Raw genomic sequence first — 20,637 nt, 5'->3', positions numbered from 1 at the left:
ATTTCACGGTCGCTCAGGATTGGTGTGGCGTAGAATCTAACCAATATTTTTAAAACCTTTGGTGAAGACTTGACAACTTTAGGTTTCCTGTTTTCACACATCAAGAAAAAGTCGTGATTTTTTCTACGCATATGTATTTGCCCAGCAAATGCCACAACAGAAGTCACTCAAATCAATAAATACGATCATTAATTTGCGATGTTACAAACAACACATTGTCGAGATGAAAGACGTGATATAAGCACATTTCCAAGGACATAAAGACTGCTGTATCGAGCGTACCGGGAGGATAGCCTCAGGGTGGAATCACGGGGATTTGGCGTGGTGAAATTACTAATGTAGGTTCTGTCAATACCAGCACACTCCAAACAGCCACAGACCGGCAATACTTAGGCGCGCTTTCCACGGCGATTGCTGAGCGACCGAAGAGTGACGAAAATGGGTTTGAGTGAACTTCCGTTTAATATTTGAATTATGACTTTATATGTAGAAAATATCATTTAAAAATTAACAAAACAGATGAAAGGTAAAATGTAAAAAGATCGGTCTTTCTGAAATCCATAAAGCAATTCTTTATCGCTTTGGTCGCTCAGTGGTCGCAGCGACGTCACAGTCTCTAGTGGCAACGGGGTGCAAAATAAAGGATAGCTATGTGTCAGTTGTAGATGCATGAATAAGGAGGACGCTAGCTTGACAAGACCCATCTAACGTGACGATAGCTGGTCTTGTTATTCCGAGTACGTGTCCGCCCACCGGCAATGGGGTTAGAGCAAATGACGCATTACCTTCACAGTCTCGTTCGTCGCTGTTGTCCTTACAATCATTGTCTCCATCGCACAGCCAGGCGTAGTCGATACAGTGGCCATTATCGCACGGAAACATCCCGTTACAGCCTGGGAAAGATAAAGGTCAACGTCAGATTACCGCCTCATGACAATCCCTCTCGTCGGGTCATGTCTACTGGTTGGATGGGCAGGCTCCGGGAACTTGTTTTTTCTAGTGATTAGGACGATTTGCTGTGAAGGTTGGCTTCCGGAGTCGTGTTCAATACTGTTTCAGATAGCGAGATGGTAACAAACTATAGCTTCAGCCATCAAATGTCGTGGGCAGGGCCTTGTTGTTATTCGTTTAAGCTAATACAAAGTCTCGAAAAAATGAAAAGAAGCATCTCTGTATGTGGTAATCATGTGATTCCTAGTTTCACCTCCAAGATACACCCGGTGATGGCAGACTGTATTCCCCCATTTCACATTACGTGGAGCCGAGCACTATACTTTTGTCTGGTTATCAATCAACTATCGCCATGGGAGACGGCTAAGCCGCTTCCTTCTCGCATAGTGACTTCTGCTAAAAGCTCGCCTAAGTCTCAGTAGGCTCGGGCGTCTTACCATCCATTCTCCACGAACGTCAGGGAAATCCCGACGTGGAGAATACTTTATCCCGGCGTGATAGACTCCCCGCTTTAAGTGTATTTTCGCCGCTATCTGATTTGTGCAGATTGTCACAAAACTTTCTTAAAGTATGATTACGACGTCTGCGTGTGCTTGTAATCAATCACTGCACAGGATTATTAATCCCTGCATGGTGCCAAGTCCCTGTGACGATTGGTATTCCATAGCCAGTGGTGTAGTCCTGTACGCTTGCCAGTCATCACCTCTTTACGTCAATCATCCCATGCCATTGGGAGGTGTGCTGATCATTTGCATTCTGCGGGTTAATAAGGGTGGAACTTGACACCTTAAGTCAGCATAAAACTGTTTCGGCATCGATTCCGAGCCCAACGTTTGTATCAGAGGACCCACGTAGCTGTCAAACATGCCCGATAGATATAATACCTCACTGACGAAACCCTTCGTTAAGGATGACCTCTGCATACAAGTGATGAAATTTGTTTTCTGACAATAAAAAGCACCTTGTGCTAAAATCTACCAGCCAACAATGAATATCTCCCTGAGAAGAAGCTGCCGTCCGATATGTCTTTAGATAAAAGAAAATAGATGACATGGTAATAAAGCTAAGTGATACAAAACTGCAATCTTCAATCCCAGGGGCATAATTTGGCACGGCGCTAGCTCCGCTATCAATGGTAAGCTATATTTCTTCTGTGCCTGTGACAAATTCTAACAAGAAACTCCAGCTAACAGTAAAAGCTTAAGATAATCATAAAACACGTGTGACAGACTGGAGTCGTAGAGCGATAAATCCAAGTCCTGAAAGATCAAACTTTAAAGTAGATGTCGTACGGAGGGATTGGTTGGAAATTTTGATTTTTGTCCTCAACAAAGAGAAAAGACAAGCTGCTGAGGGATCCAAAACGTATGCCACTTCTTCCAAAGCACAAGAGCTATCTACTACTCTAATTTGGTGACCATACCAGATTACAAGAGATACAATAAGGGTTCGGAGAGCTCATACCTCCATGGAATATTTTGAGCCTTTGTAGACTTATTCCCTCATCTTGTCTCATTGATCATGAAAATAAAGCTGTAATTAGCGTAATATATGTTATCTAATATGGTATCGATATGATTCTCTTCTGAAGCAAAAATATACATTGCATGTGTGGAAGTCCTTTAAATTGGCAGAATTCCATGTTTACATTTGGTCATAAATTATGAAAATGAATTTACACTTACATGGTCTATACATAGTGGTGTACACCTTTGACTAAACTTACACATATCTCAAGTAGGTAATTCCCATAATGTACCGCGGTTTACATAAATTATGCAATTATCCCTCCTTTGCATAATTTGTGTCTGCTAATGTTTCATCTTACATAGCTTATATACATTTTGTGTATGGAAGTCGTATCTTAGAAAACCAGATGACCAAATTTCGTATTTAAATATGTAAATTAGGTCCTAATTTGCATAAATTTCTTGTCATCTACATACTGAATATCATGAGGACTCGTTGGTTCTTTCTTAAGTTTCATTAGAATTTTTTTTTACAAAAACGTCGATGCATTTTTAGAGTAAGCAGATAGGGGGTCCAAACATACACCACTTCTTCTTAATGTCACAAGCTATCTGCCACTGCAAAATCAATACCATGGTATGCCCAGATAAAAAGATTTAAAAAAAAGAAGTTCTGCTGCAGTACTAAGATCACACACCAGGGTGTCAATCATATTAAGGTCTTATGAAGGATGATTAAACAACCGCTTTTCGTAGAGGTAGTAACAATATTACACCTTAGTTTGCAGTGTTAAAAAAACAAACATATATTCGTTCTGTAAACCGAAATTAAAACAAATATGGAACATGAAAATGCCCTCCCCTTTCCCCATCTTCCACTAAAACATATGCTCCATACCGAGGTCTCTCCGGTATTATTTGTATGCAGCACAACGCTACCGAAACGTTTGGGCGTTAATGCGGGGTCTCAACAAGCCCCGGCGAATCTTTGAGAGGCAATCAAAGGGTTTGCGCCATCGATTTTCTCCTGCGCACGCCGTAAACTGTGACCTAGGACTTGCCTGTGTGGTCCCATTGCGGATGAAGTTATTTTGAAGCAAATGATTGATTGTTTTACAGTGCAACACAGTGTTTTCCCGACGTCTTCCAGCGGCTGTAACATGCATTATGATTAACCATTGGTGTATAATGGAATTCTTTGCCTGACCTACTTCCTCCCTTCAGAGTGACCCTTGGCTCTATATTTACCCAATTATTTGTTCTAAAGGAACCATGCCGACTAATTCCCAAAGGGAAGATTTCTCCGAGTAATCCATAATGCAGGAATCGACGTTCCGTATTGTACACCTAACTTTAAATACGTCTTGGCCTAGAAAACCATCGCCTTGAAACAAATTTCACAAGAAACACAAATATGCCTACACTGAGTTTATATTCCTGTGGTCATGACACTGCGGTCACCACTAACAACATGAGCTACTCAATCACCTCTAGTGGTCATTAAGGAGGCCCACCCGGCTCTAACAACACGTCTCGTCAATTTTAAATAAGCCAGCTATATTTTGTAAAGACGACATTCACAGACCTCTCCAAGGCCACGCCACGACCCCTGTTAGAGCTAGCTAGCTGAAGAAAGATGGCGGATACAGTCTGAAAGCTTCTCAAGCGTCCACTTTTCTTTGTTGATATTTGTCTAATTATCTATGTTCAAAATACATTCATAGACATTTTTACGATATGAGGAACCTACTTTCAATGGTGTTCGTACGAGAACATGAAGTTACAGCCTCCATGCTGGTTGAACCATCTGGCTCTATAAATGTTAACTTACTTGCCCATTATGTTTTTGCACGTGGCCGATATAACATGTACAAAGTCAAAACCCTCATCAACCGAGGCGGACAATACTTACGCCATGGTCACAAGATTAAAAAAAATCTATACCAAAACAAAATGGTGTATAACAGGGTTAATTCATAACCAAGATATGCACAGTACAATAACCAACATTTCAGCTGTTGTCTGTCACCTTCCTCAGGCAATACTGACTGGTTCTATTCCATACTGCAGATAGGTGTCGCTGCTGAACAAAACGGTCAGGATTGCCCTGAAGAAGGTGCCAGGCGGTTACCAAAATGCTGACTGTTGTATTGTACGTATGTGAAGAGAGAAATTTAAACCTTTTTTACATTGATTTTATGGTCTTGAAAGTATTTATGGAATACAGTGCAATATGGCTATACTTACTTTTGACTTCGTAAGAGAAAAAGAATCCACTCCTTGCCCACCGACAGTTTGTTGAGTAGACGACATAGACTTTGTTCCCTGATGATGTCACTACTTCTGTTTTCGCCTGTTCGTAGTAGGGACAGTAGGAATATATCCGCCATTTGTTGTCCCCGTTCGGCTCGTAGATCTACAAAATGGTGAAAAATATTGGCTAACTTGAGTGAATATTTTCCAACATATGGATACATTACATGAAGCCACCAATGAAACAATGTAGAACTATTTCCTTTTCAAAATATTTCGATGCAAATATATCGACATCTATATGTCGATATATCTCACAGCAGAATACAAACATGTGATTGTAGATTAGATATATGTAAATTTCACAGATACAAGCATCCAATGCAGTACGTATTTTGATTCCTGAATTTTTCCGCGGACAAAGGCCTTTACGAATGTTTACAACTGACACTCCTCTTGGTCTTTGAAACTAAACGATGATTCTAGTATCACTAGTAGCCACCAACCCGTAATTGCTAATCACATATACCAACCTCAAAGTTTTCCTCGCATCGCTTCTGTAGAGTTTCACACACGTAGAAGACATCTTGGTAGTCGGCAAACCTGACAATCTTCATCTGGATGTAATTTTGTTCCGCCACCTACAGGAAGCAAATGCAATTTCACGCCAATCAAGCTGACTTTTCTCGTTAAAAAGAAAACATCAATATTTTTGTTTCGATGTAAGCCACAACTTCTCTGTTTCACATGATTGAATAGGCTCCCTGTACGGACTCGGGGCTGTAAGTATATGATTAATGCATTGTAGGAAAGGCCCCGACATCTCGGCACCACAATCATCTTCAGGCTACAGGCGGGTATGATCTACTTGCTTGATTCTGGAAATGTGCAAAAGGGCAATCATGTAAAAACGTCACGCGGGTCACTTGAAATTTTCAATGCCATTTGCCAAACCAAAAAAAACGCGGCGCAATTCAAATTAACAAAAGAATGTTGATATTCATAAAAGTATCTGAAGCTCATGATCAGTCATATATGATGCAGAAAAAAATATAGTGAGATAGTCATAATTCAACCTGAAGGAAAAGCGGCATGTTCTTATTGCCTCTGTCAAAAAGATTATCGTCTTTGGCATTTTGCTTGTCTTGGTGTTCCCACGGCCTAAGTTTGTTTCCTTGGCCAAGTACGGCCCAGTTCCATGTTTGGCCCGGGTCAAAGTTTGTTCTTTTTGAAGCAGGAGTAATATTGGGAGACTGTAAGGATGTGCATATGGAGCTGGTATGCGTCTTAATTCCTCTGCCAGGCTGGTTAGTTTGGTAAAAACAACAACTAAAAATCATACATAGGGTTCAATGCAAACTGACAAAAAAAAACTATCGTACCTGTATGTCCAGACGATATTTGAAGTTAGTGTCGGTTAGGAGGGGAGGCTGACGAAAGCTCCCACAGGACTCCTTGACGACCGATGTCGTGTTGGCATCAAGGTAGGAGGACAGGTCTTTGCAGTCTGGAGGGTAAAAAAAATACTTTTTCATACTAAAATGTAAAAATATAACCAATCTAAATTCATATAAACCTTTATTACGTGCCTTTTTGGAACAGGTATAAGAGATAGATCAAAAGTAACTGGCGTCACGAAATACTCGGGCACATAAACGAGTATTTATTCACTATCAATATGTAATACATACATGAATAATGGCGATTCTCGTGGTCATTTTGCTCTTACGCGAGACTACCGGTATTTATATACCTTGACAAAGCTGAGGCTGTCCCATTTTCATCACTTCTCTCAAAACTGCGCTGACTGATGTTTTTTTTTAATTCTTTAAAAACAAAAACGACTGCTTTTATTAGGTTTTCGCTATTTAATACGATGTATGTGGAATTTGTTTGGGGGATCATGTTAACGTTGTTACTTTAACTTACCGGTCGCCATGATACGTAAGCTACATCTTCATATATTTCATGAAATAAAGATATCTCTGTCCGTTTTTCTGACAACAAGCCAAAGGGACCTGTTAAATGCTATCCCCAGAATTCCCAAGTAGGCACTTCTAACAAGTTAATGCCCGACAGGGCCGAAATACGGATATTTCAAGAAATGTCACGGAACACACACCATGTACCAAACACCTGTGTAATACAGATACCGCTGCTTTCTCGATATGCCAAACGGTCATAAAGCACACTTTCATGAGTCATTTACAAGAAGTAATAAAGTCGGGAATATTTCTGCCAGCTCCTCATTCAATCATTTTGCTCATATGAATATGCTGACTCTCCCTATTTTTGCTGTTGAATACTTACCTCAATACCTGGTAATGATATGATTCAGTAAACCTCGACATAAATAGCAATAACTTCTGATTATTGTTTTTTTCTAGCAAAGCCTTGTCGCAATGTTTTATTAGCTTGCGTGTGGGAATACATTTGTTTTTTTCTTCTTACCCGTTTGTCTGTAGTCTGCTACAACCTGTCCACTGCCGAGGTAGGAGTACGCCACCACTAAGATATCCCCCGTTGAGACAAACGGTAATGGTTTATTGGACGGCTCGCTGCCGCAAAACGGCCCATACATGGGTGCGTTTGTGTTGTTGCCGTCGTAAAATGCGAAGCCTTCCAACACGCAGTTATTGGAGGGGTCTCCCTGTAGGGTCATCTCTTTGACTTTGAAGAGGTAATGTTTTGTTTCCCTCGCCATCAGCAGCGCTGTACAAAAGAAGCCTATAAACGACAAAATAAATAGCATGTCATGGGAATGCAGATAAATGGAATCTCATCTAAGATCAGGCATTTGGCATATCATTAGTATTGGGTTTCTGAGTGTTTGCTGTGTGCACATATGCTCCGTTACATATTTGTGTAACATGTTAACAACATGTTACACAAATAAATCAACAAAATATTACACTGTTAAATATAGCTTTAACTACTTTAAATTTATTCATTTCTGTTTGATTTTACTGGCCCGGCTCTCGTGGTGAATGTGAATTGCTTGTCAGAGACGCCCTTCGGTACATATTTACCAACAATACAACAATATTTCAATACATGTGTGCCTTCCTTGTTGTTGTACTTAGAAACCATGATGGACACACGTACGCCTCACCACGTGCCTCCGAACGGTTTCAGTTTACCTCAATAGGGCGACCATGACGACATAGTGACGTCAAATTCCCATGCGATGGCAACTGACATTACCTTCAGGTTCCCATTCTAACCTATGGTGTCAGGGGTGTGGAGAAGAAGTGAGAGGTTAGCCAAAAGGCTACACGACCTTTTCCGTCAGGTAAGAGAAATATGCACTTCCTGACTCTTCGCTGTTGTCGTAGTCAGTTTAGCACGTCTTGTGACTTTTAGACATCATCATAAGAGGCCATAGAGGTTAATCAAAACCTCCACCTGTATCTTCTGAATGGTAATTTCAAGCAATGCATTGGCATATATTATGAGGCAAGCGTCGTGTATGTTTAGCTCTGTTTGACAAAACGCGTTTCTTTAACAATTTTTAGTGTAAACTAATTACATTAAACCTCCTGGATTGAATGTGGAACGTTTGTGGATTGAATTCAGTCAAAAGTTTGTTGCAAATACAATTGTTGGTTATCATTTTGGATGCAAAAGCTGAAATGATTTCTAAAACTTCTCATTTAGATAAGAGCTTTATTTGGTCTTTGTAGTTAAAACTAAATTGCAAACCGAAATGCAAAAAGGCCGTACGCTCGTCAGAAGTAGTGCTACATTATAAATGTCGACATTTTGAATAATGTAACATATTATGCGAGAACTGATAGACTGACAAGAAAACAAACATGCGCTGTTCCCGAACAATAATAAGATTGCCAATGAAAGAGTTTCTACAAGGTCTGATTGTACAGTAATGTAGCCTGACAGAGGAATGAACCTGGAGACAAAGTTCTGCTCATCCAGTCACAGTTAGCCGTAGATATAGAGCCCCATTTATTGGAATACTGGGAATATCCAAAAACATGTACGTAGCCAATCAGTCTGAACCATTGACGATAAGATAGCTTGAGGGGTAAGCACAAAGTCACAATATTAATCCCAGCAGACAGTAGAGAATTCCATACTTGCTCTCGTTGCACTTTTCCTGCGGCCAAGCTTCAATAAATCATCCGCATCAGCAAGATCCTCAGATTATAAATATGAATCAAGCCGTGCCTCATATATACAAAAGGAAGAGCAGCCCACTCAAACGCCTCGGGGACTTTTTGTTTATTAGTCTCGACGACCACCTACCAGAAAGATGTCTCTATCTCAATACGGATGGTGACATTTCAGGGCAATTGCGAACGGATTTTGAGATACGATCCGTTGCCAGTGATATTCCAAATCCAAGTTATGTATGATCGATCAGTTTGTAACATGGCCGCGGGATGAGATGACCCACGAACTGAAACGAAGGCTGGATGATTAGTGCTGCCATTAAGATCGGTTCCCTTCAGGGCTGTGTATGTGTATATGTGTGTGCAGGTGCCCTACGTGATCACTTACTGCTGAGCTGGTCGGTATCATTCCGCGCGGAGAACTGGCCTCTCAGCCGACGCACGGAGAAATCCTGGGGCGAATAGCAGCCAGATATCTTCGGAGTCATATCTGCAAGAAAGAAGTTCATGAGAGTCAAGTTGGCATGCAATAGGAAAGATGATTTAATTCAACCAAATAGATTTCAGGTTAAGGTTTTTGCTGGACGCATTGAATATGTCTACGCACTAGTTACTTAAAATTTCCAAGTTTATATTATTAGGAAAATTGTCCTCCAGACTCAAAGGAAGTTAAAATTCTGGTAGCAACCTACTATTTGAACCATGTGGTTAGGCAATCGCCTACATGCAGCGATATGCAAAAAGGCTAAAGCGCAATAATTATATGTTCGAGTACAAAATATGGAGTGTGGTTTGAGAAACACCTAGATAACATACTGTCACTTCAAGCTGAATTAATACTAGGATAATAAGGGGAAACTATGGAAGATGTACCGGACTTTCGTCATGAAATAAAACATTTAGTGCGCGTCACATTTAGGGATTTCAGAGTTGTCTTTTCAAAGTAATCAAACTACTCTTTGATAGACAGAATGTAGTATTCAGCTATTCACACTAAAAGCATGAAAACATTATGAAGAATGGGCTCTGTCGCATGATGACGCATATGGTTAATATTCACCAAAGGCAAACGTATGATGCTTTGAAACGTATTTGGTGACAAATTGACTAAACAGGCTCCTTTCGAAATATGTTTAATGAGATTATGCAGACTGTGTTCTTACTCAAGACTCTAATTTAAAGATCACCCGTGGGAATCAAGCCGAAATGGACCCAGATGTAGTAAGACAATCTATCAAGAGGAAAATCTGCCTCATATATTCTCCACAGGTCAGTGGCACGACCACAAGAGGTGCCGTACATAAATACGTCTCTAACAGAGGCAAATAAATGACCTCTCCACTTCTTGGTAATTTCTGTAATTGGATACCCGTGCTAAGGGGCTACTTTATGTCGCAAGTTTGCGCTGCTACCAAAACAATCTATTGATTTTTTTACACAGTGTAAGGTACATTGCATCTTCATACACCGGAATATTTTCGCAAGATTTGTTTAGTGTATTCATATTCTTACGCCAGTCATCTGCAAATTAGGCTTTATATTGTTTTGAAAATATCTAGGGTGCAATCTGTAATTAACATAATTTCTAATATTCGATGTTACTATATGAAATAAAAGTGAACATGTATGATGTTGGAGCGACATACAAAGTTAATCAGAACTCCATATCTTGACATTCTTGACGCTAAATTTATACCAGTTGTGTCGCCGTGAAATGTCAAGAGTCACTGCTCTGCATTTCGATAAAGTCATATTTGTGTAAATTCAATTAGTTCTACTGGTTTCAATCGCAACGCTTGACGCTGTGATAAACTCTTCATTTCTAAGATGATCGATACCATTTCTTATGATGAAATGTCGCGGTCTATTTATGCCAATGTGACATCTTTGCGAGATCAAGGAGACACCATAGGAAGTCGCTACAGGTGTGAAGCAAGAAATAAGAACAACCTTAATTCATAACGATGTTGCCAAATAGTTAATGAGCGTGGAGGTCAGAGGTCAGAATTGGGAAATCATACATAAATACTGGGATGTTGTGTATCAAGGAAGCAAAATTATTAGTATCATCAAGATTATATCATCATTATTAGTTACACAAGGATTCAATCGGTGTATATGAGAACGAAAGAGTCTATCATTGCTATATAATCGGTCCCTTTGCGAGGTCTATGCTTTAGTCAGATGCGTCTGTGGCTATGAACTTGTGGAAAGGTGACAAAGAAGGCACCAGGAGAGGGCACAGAGGCACGAGACGGAATTGAAGTTGTTCAAAGCTTCCACCGTTGAGATATGGAAGAATCGATGAGCTCCAATTGTATTACCGTAGTAAAAACGGCAGCCGGCAGCACATGCGATTAACTGGGGAGATATTTCATGTGGACGTATGGCAGCGTGACCTGACCTCTTCACACAGCTTCCCAAAGTAATACAGATGAAAGGGCTGAAATTAACGCATGAGAAACAAAGGATTCCACTGCGGATAAAACTTATTCTGCTGGACCCGATAACATTTGCCCCCGAACTCCCCTCTGAAAAACCTCCGATCAATACCGAAATTTATTGAACAGAAATGGTAAATAGGGTCAGAATACTCTTTGTCTACTTCTATTCGTGGCTGCCATGTTCGATGGGACGCAACTTGGAAGAAATGGGATCCATTATTATTTTGTAACAAAGGTAATCCTTTGAGAGGATTGCAATGTGATAATCAGTATGTGCAGCAGAAACTTAGCCTTCATCATACTTAAAACAACCAAAGTCATGTTTGCATGAATGTTCTAGAAAATGATTATGCCATTACTATGTTAATCCCTAGACAATACTTGCTAATGGGTGCATATGGCAAACAATAGAAAGCCATTCATCATAATGGCACTACGTTGATAGATAACATTTGCAAGGTTGTGCATGTATGCATGACCAGTATGGACAAATATTTAGATATGTGGGATTTTACAGGGATATCTTCATACTTGCCTGTCGCAGCGTAACTGGCAATTACTGTGACGTTGGCAGTTCTGGGGCTGCTGACGTAGTACGCAATATAAAGATGGTGGCCGGTCGATAGAATAGTACCGCTGGTGGGCTGGCCCCTGGTGCCTCTGTCGAAGAAGAGCTCCTGGACAGATGCAGAGGTGTCTGACGGTCCATCATAGACCTAGTGCAGAAATTATACAACCATCAGATTATACAAATCTTTACATTTCACAGTGCATTTACATAGGAAAAACTTCAAGCCTGATGTTAGTAAATGAGTTTTAGATAAACCCTAAGTGTAAGGATGGTACAGAGACGAAATGCTTCCGGAATGTGCAAGAGACCAATACCTAGACAGCATTTCAAATACTGACATTCATGATAGAATCGGGCAAAACAGAATGAAAACTGGAGTGGTACGGGTACGGCCATGTGTCACGGTCATCAGAATTAGCCCAAGGGCAAATGTACCCTGTAAGGAACCGTCCAGGGAGAAAGAAAGGGGGTAGGAAACGGAAACGATTGGAGGATAATACCAGAGAATGGGCTGGTATGACGTTAAGTTAGACATTAAGAAAAACAGAAATACTAGAAAGGGTGGAGCAATTGGTTTCCAGATCTTCTGTGGTGCGCCAATGGTCAAACAGAAGGATACGATGCACCAGGATACATAGTCATTCGGCCGGTCGAGAAAGATGATGGATTTGATGTTTGGTATTTGGCGGTTCGTCAAACATTAAATAGAAACGTTCCTGTTATGCTACAAACGCTGTGTAATTTAAAGATTATAGCGATATATGAATGGTACACACGGCTTCATTCGTTACCAAACCTTGATATTTCCCCCAAGGCTCTGAAGTAGAATGACTGGGACCTATCGTTCTCTTAAGTGACTGTTTGTTGAAGCAACACGACGGAAATGTCACTGAATTCCCTTGACACATACTTTATCCCATAACATGAAAATTTATTGAGTACACGCAAAGATGATAAAAATCCAATCAAACGAAAGGTCTTTGCAAACACTTCTTGTAAGATGGAGTAAGGAAGTGAGCCAAATGTAGACTTTTATTTCCCTCGCTGTTTTGAATAAATGATACCAAACTAATTGCATTTCTCGGTCATTCTGTCGAAGACGTTGATGTTAAACAAAACTTGCTTCTCTATACACGAATTGTTAGAAATATCATCTGAGAAGGAAATCAAGAACGCCTATAGTTCAATGCTTTAGATCTTAACCATTTTTACATTCATCGGTCGGATGTAATATGAGGTGGATGTTGATTACCCCTGATGCCAATTGAGTACAGTTTATCTAATGCTATTGTAGTTCTACATCTTGCGTGCTCTGTCGAAGTGTTCTACTGCTACATAAGAGTAGTATCAGCTCTGTTGCTAAGAATAGAATGAACGGCAAGTACCTGTTCCTAGATTAAGCACATATAAGATGATAAAACAGTTGTATCAGGGAAGGCTTTATATCAAAGAAAACGGATGAAGAAGCCACGAATATTACGGAAGAATGTTTTTCATTCGTTCATTGATTAAAGTAGTATGATCGATATCATCTTATTTGATTTCTTACATCTTAATCAGGTACTGCTAGAATATTCATATTTTAGGAAGCTATTTAGCCTACACCAGGATTCCTACAAGAGTAACACTTGGCAAAAATAGGGTGGATTATTTGGCAAAGAGAGTCAGTCCGCGGGAAATCATATTAGATTTGGAATGTTTCTGGGTTCTTTGAAGTCTCTTAATCGCTTTCTTAGATACAAAGTAAGGGATTATGTTTTGCCGGGGAATGTATTGAGGCACCACAGACTACCCATGGTGACCGAACTCACAAAGGCAACTCCGTTTAGCCAGAGTAGTTAGTCTGGGGGAGACTAGGATTCTTTCACGGTTTGTCTAGTCTACCTCACCTCTAGGTAAACTACCCGGAAAGTAGAGCGATCGAAGTGCCGTACCCATGATGATGGAAGGACCCCCAATTAATTAACTATCTGTCATTCATTACAGTGAAGTTTCGGGTCATCGTAGGTCGGAAAGCCAATTCCCCGATCCACGAAATTGATCAGATCTTGATCAAGTTTGCATGGCCATCGACTTACTTTCAGATGAACGGATACCTATTCCGCAGAGTAGCTAGACTTCAAAATTGAAAGTTTCAAACCTGATGTCTAGACACTACAAAATTGAAGCATGACGTTTTTACAAGACTTTAGGCTCATATAATCAGCTTCTAATTCATATAATCGGCTTCAAAGAAATAATGGAATTCTCGTGGTCCTGAATGTGGCGTGCTCTACTCCAGAGACCCTCCAAAATTCGTGCCTACAACCACTCATGGAGGCACAGCCTTTCATGTATTATCATCACGGACATGATGGTAGGTTGCGGTGAGTCTCAATTATAGTGAAGGTGATATCTACTATCTACGTAATTACGGGGAGGTCGGCGAATCGTCCGTATCTGCTCTCAAGGTGGCGTAGCCTGCATGTTTAATGACGTGGGCATGATGATAAAAGGTATCTTGACAGGCGTGTTCTCTGACATACCTGAATGATATTCTATGATAATTCTTCAGAAACAGGCCCCAAAGTTCCGAGGGTGATTTTATGTAGATTATGCATGTCTCACGGGAACCCGTTTTAGCCTGCGGTGTCATTTCATAATCATTACTCTGTACAACGCTGTGTGAGATATTGTGACTTGGGGCTCTTCACTGACTGGAAAACTCAGCCAAGTTGGAAGTTCCGGGTTACAGACGGTGGCCCAGGGAGAGGGAAAAGTTGCGATAAAGATAGCAAGCTGGTCTCATTGGCTTGCACTTCGCCGGTCATGCGAAGAATGAAATAATACGTAAACCTGATTGATTAAAATGAGGCGACCTTTGATGCTTTGAATCTGCAAATAGTTGTATGTATGTATCAAGCCTTTTGTTGTGCTGGACTCAGCCTCACTGGCATTGCACTTAGACTGGTGCAAATGTTTCTGTTTCATTTTGTCTTCATATTTGTTATCAGAAATTATAGCCAAAATAAACAACATGTTGATCGGCCAAAATATTAAAAATCTTCACAGTACTAATTTTGACAGAAATTCTGTAGACTTTGAGGGCAGAGTGAAGTTAGCAATAGACTTTTGGGCGACTTTGTGTTCGTCTACCCTTGAAATAGAGTTCCCTTATCTATCAACTTATCCACTAGAATGGTAACGTTGTGCCGCTTGGCTAAAGCGATAGCTTATTTAACCATATCGACTGGAGGGATTACATAACAGCCTTATTTGACCCTCAATAAACTTTGCAACCTAAGACACTACATGTTAACGTTATCCCTACCCAGTTTGGTAAATTAACATGTTTACTTAAGACTTAAGAAATTCAGATTAGCGAACAAACTAACAGTGAGTAACTTCCAGAGGTATTTAGATAAAGAGAGCATATGCAATAGTATTTCTTCAAGTGAACCATTTAGATTTCATATCAACGTAAAACGGCCATTTGATTTCAACAGGTCTCATTGAGTGCTCAATGACTGGTTGTCGTTGAAGTCTATTCCTATCCTCTTCTTCATGCTTTGCGACTCAACACGGGTGACTTAACAATACACATTCTTCAGCATCTTATGATGCTTTTGTGTGTATTTTTGTCGGTACATTACCAACTTCTACAAGAGGTCAAGTGAATATGCGAAAGTGAAGTCAGGGCATAACGTTAACCTTTCCTCAATAACGTTAGTACAAACTTCCTTCTCTGCCGAGGCATCGCAAATACCATATGGACTGTTAGAGTTGGAATTCACCTGTTTCAAAACCACTTTCTTCATGGCGCCGAGCCGTCTTGCCCCTGGGCATTGAATGTGGAAACAATAGCATCTTGCAGACTACCAAATGCGCGCTGTTGGTCTAATGGAGCTTGTGAACTTGCTGGATGTAATGAGGTTAGTGGCGTCGAGGCTTCTCCCCCTCGTCCACGAATCCAGAACCTTTGACATCAGCAATCCCAACTGTCTCTCTCCAACTGATAACAACCCGGTGTGGGATATGTACTGAAGTCGTCATTTCAAAAGCTTCTCCACTTGGTTTAGCTTTACTCATTTTCTACAAAAATGAAGTACTTTAACCGTGAAAGTCACAGGCCTCGATGCGCCTTGACGTTTACTATGATTTATGTATCCGTGTATGCGTGAATGATTGAATTCCTTACTTTCGAGTACGAGTCATTTAATGGAAAAGGGAATGGGGGTTACGATAACAAGTGCGCCGGTGATCTTATTTTGTTAGGAGCATATCTACTGAGCCTAAAGTTTTGACTTCGTCTTCAATGCCATGTCAGTGACAGCGAATTTTGTATTAAATAGAAAACTATTGAACAGATTGCGATATTATTACATCATTTATTCAATATACTATTGAAATGAATATAATTGTGATGAAACTGGACTCAGTTTATAAAACAAAACGAAAAGAGCAACCAAGAGCAAAAGAGCAACCAGCGTTTTGACATTCATGATAGGGGCAAGGAGTGAGAACATGGCCTGAGGATTTAGGCAGTGTGAATAGATAAGATAGGAATGAAGGTGATGTCGAACGAATTCAATGTGTGGTCGCACCGATTGATTGAATGTGTCTATGATGCACCTTTCCTCCCAGCGAATTGGACATTCCCTACAAGGTGGTTGGTGGATAGGGTGGTTGACTGAGAAGATGGAAGTACCGATGTAGTGCCATATAGAAAGGCACTTAACAACACTTTCATCACTCTACTCATCAGGTGTAAATGGACACCTTGCTTCTAATTATGCAAGGGACAACCCTTGGATAGGATGTTAAATAGTGGTCCCGTGTTTGAGGAAAACCACATCTCGAGCACTTAAATCATAGACAGGTGTATGTGTGTCACCGTGTGTGTGTATCAAATGAATCTGTCCGGATGTGCAACTAATGTACTGTTCAGTACAACAACTGACGTGTTAAGCCACGAGGCAGTTTACCGAGTAAGCCATACAAACAAAGTGCTGTTGTGAAAATACCTTGAAGTATCCATTGCCGTCACTGCGGATGGCGTTGAACTTCGCTTGCCAGTTAAGAGTTAACTGGGTGCCGATTTTGGACCGGATGGACCAGAGGGACAGGATAGGATCCCGCCTACGCCCTGATGACGTCAGGTCATCGGTGTTAATGATGCCAGTAGGATCAGTCAGGACTTTTGGAACTGGCTGGGGGTTTGCCGACGAGCCTTTGGATGGTCTCTCTGCAGCATAACAAAAAAGGTGAAAAGATTTGATTCAAAATGGTTAATCAGTCAGACTATTAATTTGGCTATTCATTCACTTCACTATAACAAAGTAGGGTATGGTAGAACAGGTGGTACAACCTTGTCTAACCCATACCAAACATGGGTTTATGTTTTATGATACACATATGAAGGTTAGTTATTTTGTGATATATTGTTGTTGTTGCTGCCCTCATTTAATATAAGCACTGTTCAATACAACGGAATAAGACGCAATTTATAGTAAGCAACTTGAGGTTTTATGTTATTAGCGATTTTTGATGGATTGGCTGTCAATTTAGTTTCCATACCCCACATCGCCATTCCACCAGGGAAATCAAGCCAGGTGAGTTACTATTCGTGTCATGATGTAGGTATACGAGAACGGAGTTTACTGCAGTAACATCATTTTTGATTTCCCTAAAATAAGCCATAACTTCCCACCTTATCCTGCTTCAGCCCCCAAGATAACGGCTAAGGCGGAAACTGATGGCAATATGATAACCAGCGCTGACCTTTCTCTGCACTGTGAGGCATTAAGTAATTTTCCACGCACCAGGGAATTAAACAGCCACCTGTGAATGTCACTGCGATACTGCCTTTTTTTACATTTCAATAAAGACGGCTTTTCTCAAGCTTGAAATCCAAACTTTGTAATCTGGGGCGAATCAGGGAAATGTCTTCGGAGATGCTCGTTGCTCTGTAAGGATTCAGATATGCGTGCAATAGAATAGTTCTTAGGATCTAAAGATGTACTGAATGACAACATCAGTACAAAGACAGACTTAGGCTTACTGTATGCAGAAAATACCTGTGTTACGATTCTTAAACCTAGTCCTAACCTACTCTGAACCATTATTATTACAATGAATCCATTTTATCCGTTTAGCCTATCTTTATCTAGCTGTGTAAGCTTACTCTTTTGTGTCATTACATTTTTGGACTTACGTACAGTGCAGCCCGTATGTCACTATAGAATAACATCCACTTATCATCCGTATTTATGTATTAATTTCTATTAAGTGTTTGATAAATTTGCTGATGCGCGTAGCTGTTCTCCATGAAATAGATATAACTAGTGTTCATTACATATGACCATAGAATTTGCCAGCTTGTACCAAATAGGAACTTCATATAAGAATTACAAACTCAAAGTCGTTGTAGTTCTGGTTAAAGCAAGCATCTTTCTATATGCAGTATAATGCATGAATCGCCAAAAATTTAGGATACAATTCACGACTTTAGCAGGAAGTGGGTAAGGCAGCGCTTCTGATTAGACCATTTCAACTTGATTGCAAAACGGTATAAATCTCCATTGGCATCTATTTTCTTTAATCAACGAACACAACCAATGTTAGAGACCACCAAATAGCATATAGTGTCCTTTACTTTGATATGTTCGCGGCTGTCTTGCAAGAATAAAAGTAGATTCCGTTGGCTTTAGAGTTGCTAGTCTAAAACCGAACTTCAAGTATTAAAAAAAACAACTTTATCTACGTTGAAATTGCCCGTGATTATCTTTCTTTACCTGAACTATTGTAGAAGGCGTAAAAGCCGTCCCCCGGGAAGGCGTTGTCCGTTTTGAACCGAATGAAGAGCTGGTTGGTGGACGACGTGATGGACTGTGGCACATTACTGCCGCAAAACCGACCCAGCAGCGGGGCCTTATCGTCCGCACCGTTGTAAATCGTCACGCTGTCGTAAACACATGCGGATCCTGCAGCAAGGACAAAACAATAGGGAAATCACACATGAGGTCACTTTATGTTACAACATTGGCACTGTTAGATAACAGCGGCCCGTACAAAGACCGTATGACCACAGTAAACAAGAAGAGACCGAATTGGTACGGCCACATATCACGGTCAACAGGACTAGCTAAAACCATCATGTAGGGACCTGTCCAGAACGGGGAAGGCAACGGCAGCGATATGGGAGGATAACATCAGAGAATGGACAGGCATGTCGCTAAGTGAAACATTAAAAAGAGCAAAAAACGAGAATGCCAGATTTTCTGTGGAGTCCAAAACGGTCAGCTAGTTAGATTTAAAGTTAGGTCTGAAATGAGAGACTTGTTTAATGTAACACATTACTTTGTGTATCTTGATTTTGTTTTCGATGTGCATAATTATTTTCTAAAAGGTCTTCCTTGGGAATCAGATACATTTAGCTGTAGGGACTACCTGTTAGATCGCTAAATGAAATAGAGCAAATAAAGATCGAATGGTAGACAGTAAAGCTATCCAGCTAACCGCGAGAAGTCCATTGACGTAGTTATACATGAAAACAGATCTGGAACAACAGGTAGAAAACTGAGAAAACTTGGCGCGGTACAGAAGCCCAGTACCAGTTTGTCTCCAGTAAGTGCCGGATGGACTGAGGCAGATCATTGCTAGACAGTCTCATCCTCATCCTTCTCTGTATCTCATCAAGTGACAGGCGAAGAGACAGACAGATTGACCCGAGGTTGCCAATTTAACGGCTCAGTCTACTCCAGCCAAATGAGATTTGTTGTCCGTATTTGCTCCGTCCTTGGCCAGTGGTCAGGATGAGACAGGGGACATTGCAGACGAAGATTGCAGACCAATTTGTACAGAGAATCGAACGGACCCTGTATGTAGTTTGAATACCTTACTTTGACTAAAAGAGAGTCTAAATACTGGGTTGAGCAAAAGATGAGTAGAATCTACCACATCTCTTGAAAGACTGAAAAACACAGCAATGTACACATGTCTATGTGTTTCCATCATATACAAAGAAAAAATGTTTTGATAAAGACTTTAGTGACATATAATCCTGCTGATGTATGTTATTTACAAATCGTAGACAGAAGCGGGAACAGACCATGCCCTGCCCATGCACCGGCTACAGTTACCATGCCAGTAGACATTCAGGAACACTAAGAAGCGTGATACTAGAAATATAATTATTGCACGTCTTGAAATTTATGAGAATGTTGGCAGCGTAAAAGTTATCGTGGCGTTGGTTGATACCATAACTATCCACGAAAAGTTTTACGATAAAACAAATTTGAAAATAAGTATCTTGAAATATTTCGAATAAACCGTCAGGTATTCAATCAATGTGACCAATTAGAACACACGTCATTCTAGCTATGTTCCCTGCACTTCTATTTCTCGATGTATTAATTGCGTATCCTCGGGCCGGGATTCTAGTGCTTTTAAACAAAAGGTTAGCCTCATTAGTTCGTCTTAGTACGGGATCATGTTGAAAGTCCATCCATCCATTTCTAACACATTAGGTATAGAGACAGCGACCTTTCCTTGCCAAGGTCGGTCGGCATTACGATGATAACGTGGAAGGCAGTCCCCGCCTGTATGTCACTTTTACATGGTTCCAGAAGTGGATCCGTCACCCTAGTTTCGCCAACCTTTCATTCGGTACCGTGGAATGAAAGGATTAGCCCCATTGCAACAACACACGACCCTGACAAAGGCTCCCAATGACAATGACAAATGGGGTTGGACGGCAGGGGCACGACTTGTTTTCTGTAATTAGGGTTCAAGGTGATGTTGCCAGCCATGTACCACCCAGGAGGGAGATGTCTCTATTT

The 20,637-nt window shown here is 40.6% G+C and overlaps 1 protein-coding gene across 1 annotated transcript in view; it reads right to left on the bottom strand.

The window, feature by feature from the left end:
* LOC118411606 (cubilin-like) overlaps positions 1 to 20,637 on the bottom strand; it is an 87,779-nt gene that overhangs the window by 11,865 nt on the left and 55,277 nt on the right. The window contains exons 4-12 of the mRNA XM_035814065.1: positions 18,592 to 18,780; positions 16,822 to 17,042; positions 11,783 to 11,963; positions 9,192 to 9,293; positions 7,125 to 7,400; positions 6,056 to 6,180; positions 5,207 to 5,314; positions 4,668 to 4,836; positions 786 to 893 (exon numbers count right to left, since the gene is read on the bottom strand). Coding sequence (XP_035669958.1) covers positions 786 to 893; positions 4,668 to 4,836; positions 5,207 to 5,314; positions 6,056 to 6,180; positions 7,125 to 7,400; positions 9,192 to 9,293; positions 11,783 to 11,963; positions 16,822 to 17,042; positions 18,592 to 18,780 — 1,479 coding nt within the window. The remainder of the gene's footprint in view (positions 1 to 785; positions 894 to 4,667; positions 4,837 to 5,206; positions 5,315 to 6,055; positions 6,181 to 7,124; positions 7,401 to 9,191; positions 9,294 to 11,782; positions 11,964 to 16,821; positions 17,043 to 18,591; positions 18,781 to 20,637) is intronic.

This window comes from Branchiostoma floridae, chromosome 3 (assembly GCF_000003815.2).
Source record: "Branchiostoma floridae strain S238N-H82 chromosome 3, Bfl_VNyyK, whole genome shotgun sequence".
In the NCBI taxonomy this organism is placed as follows: domain Eukaryota; kingdom Metazoa; phylum Chordata; class Leptocardii; order Amphioxiformes; family Branchiostomatidae; genus Branchiostoma; species Branchiostoma floridae.
The sequence above is the reverse complement of the archived record's forward strand: the minus strand, read 5'-3'. Positions and strand labels throughout refer to the sequence as shown.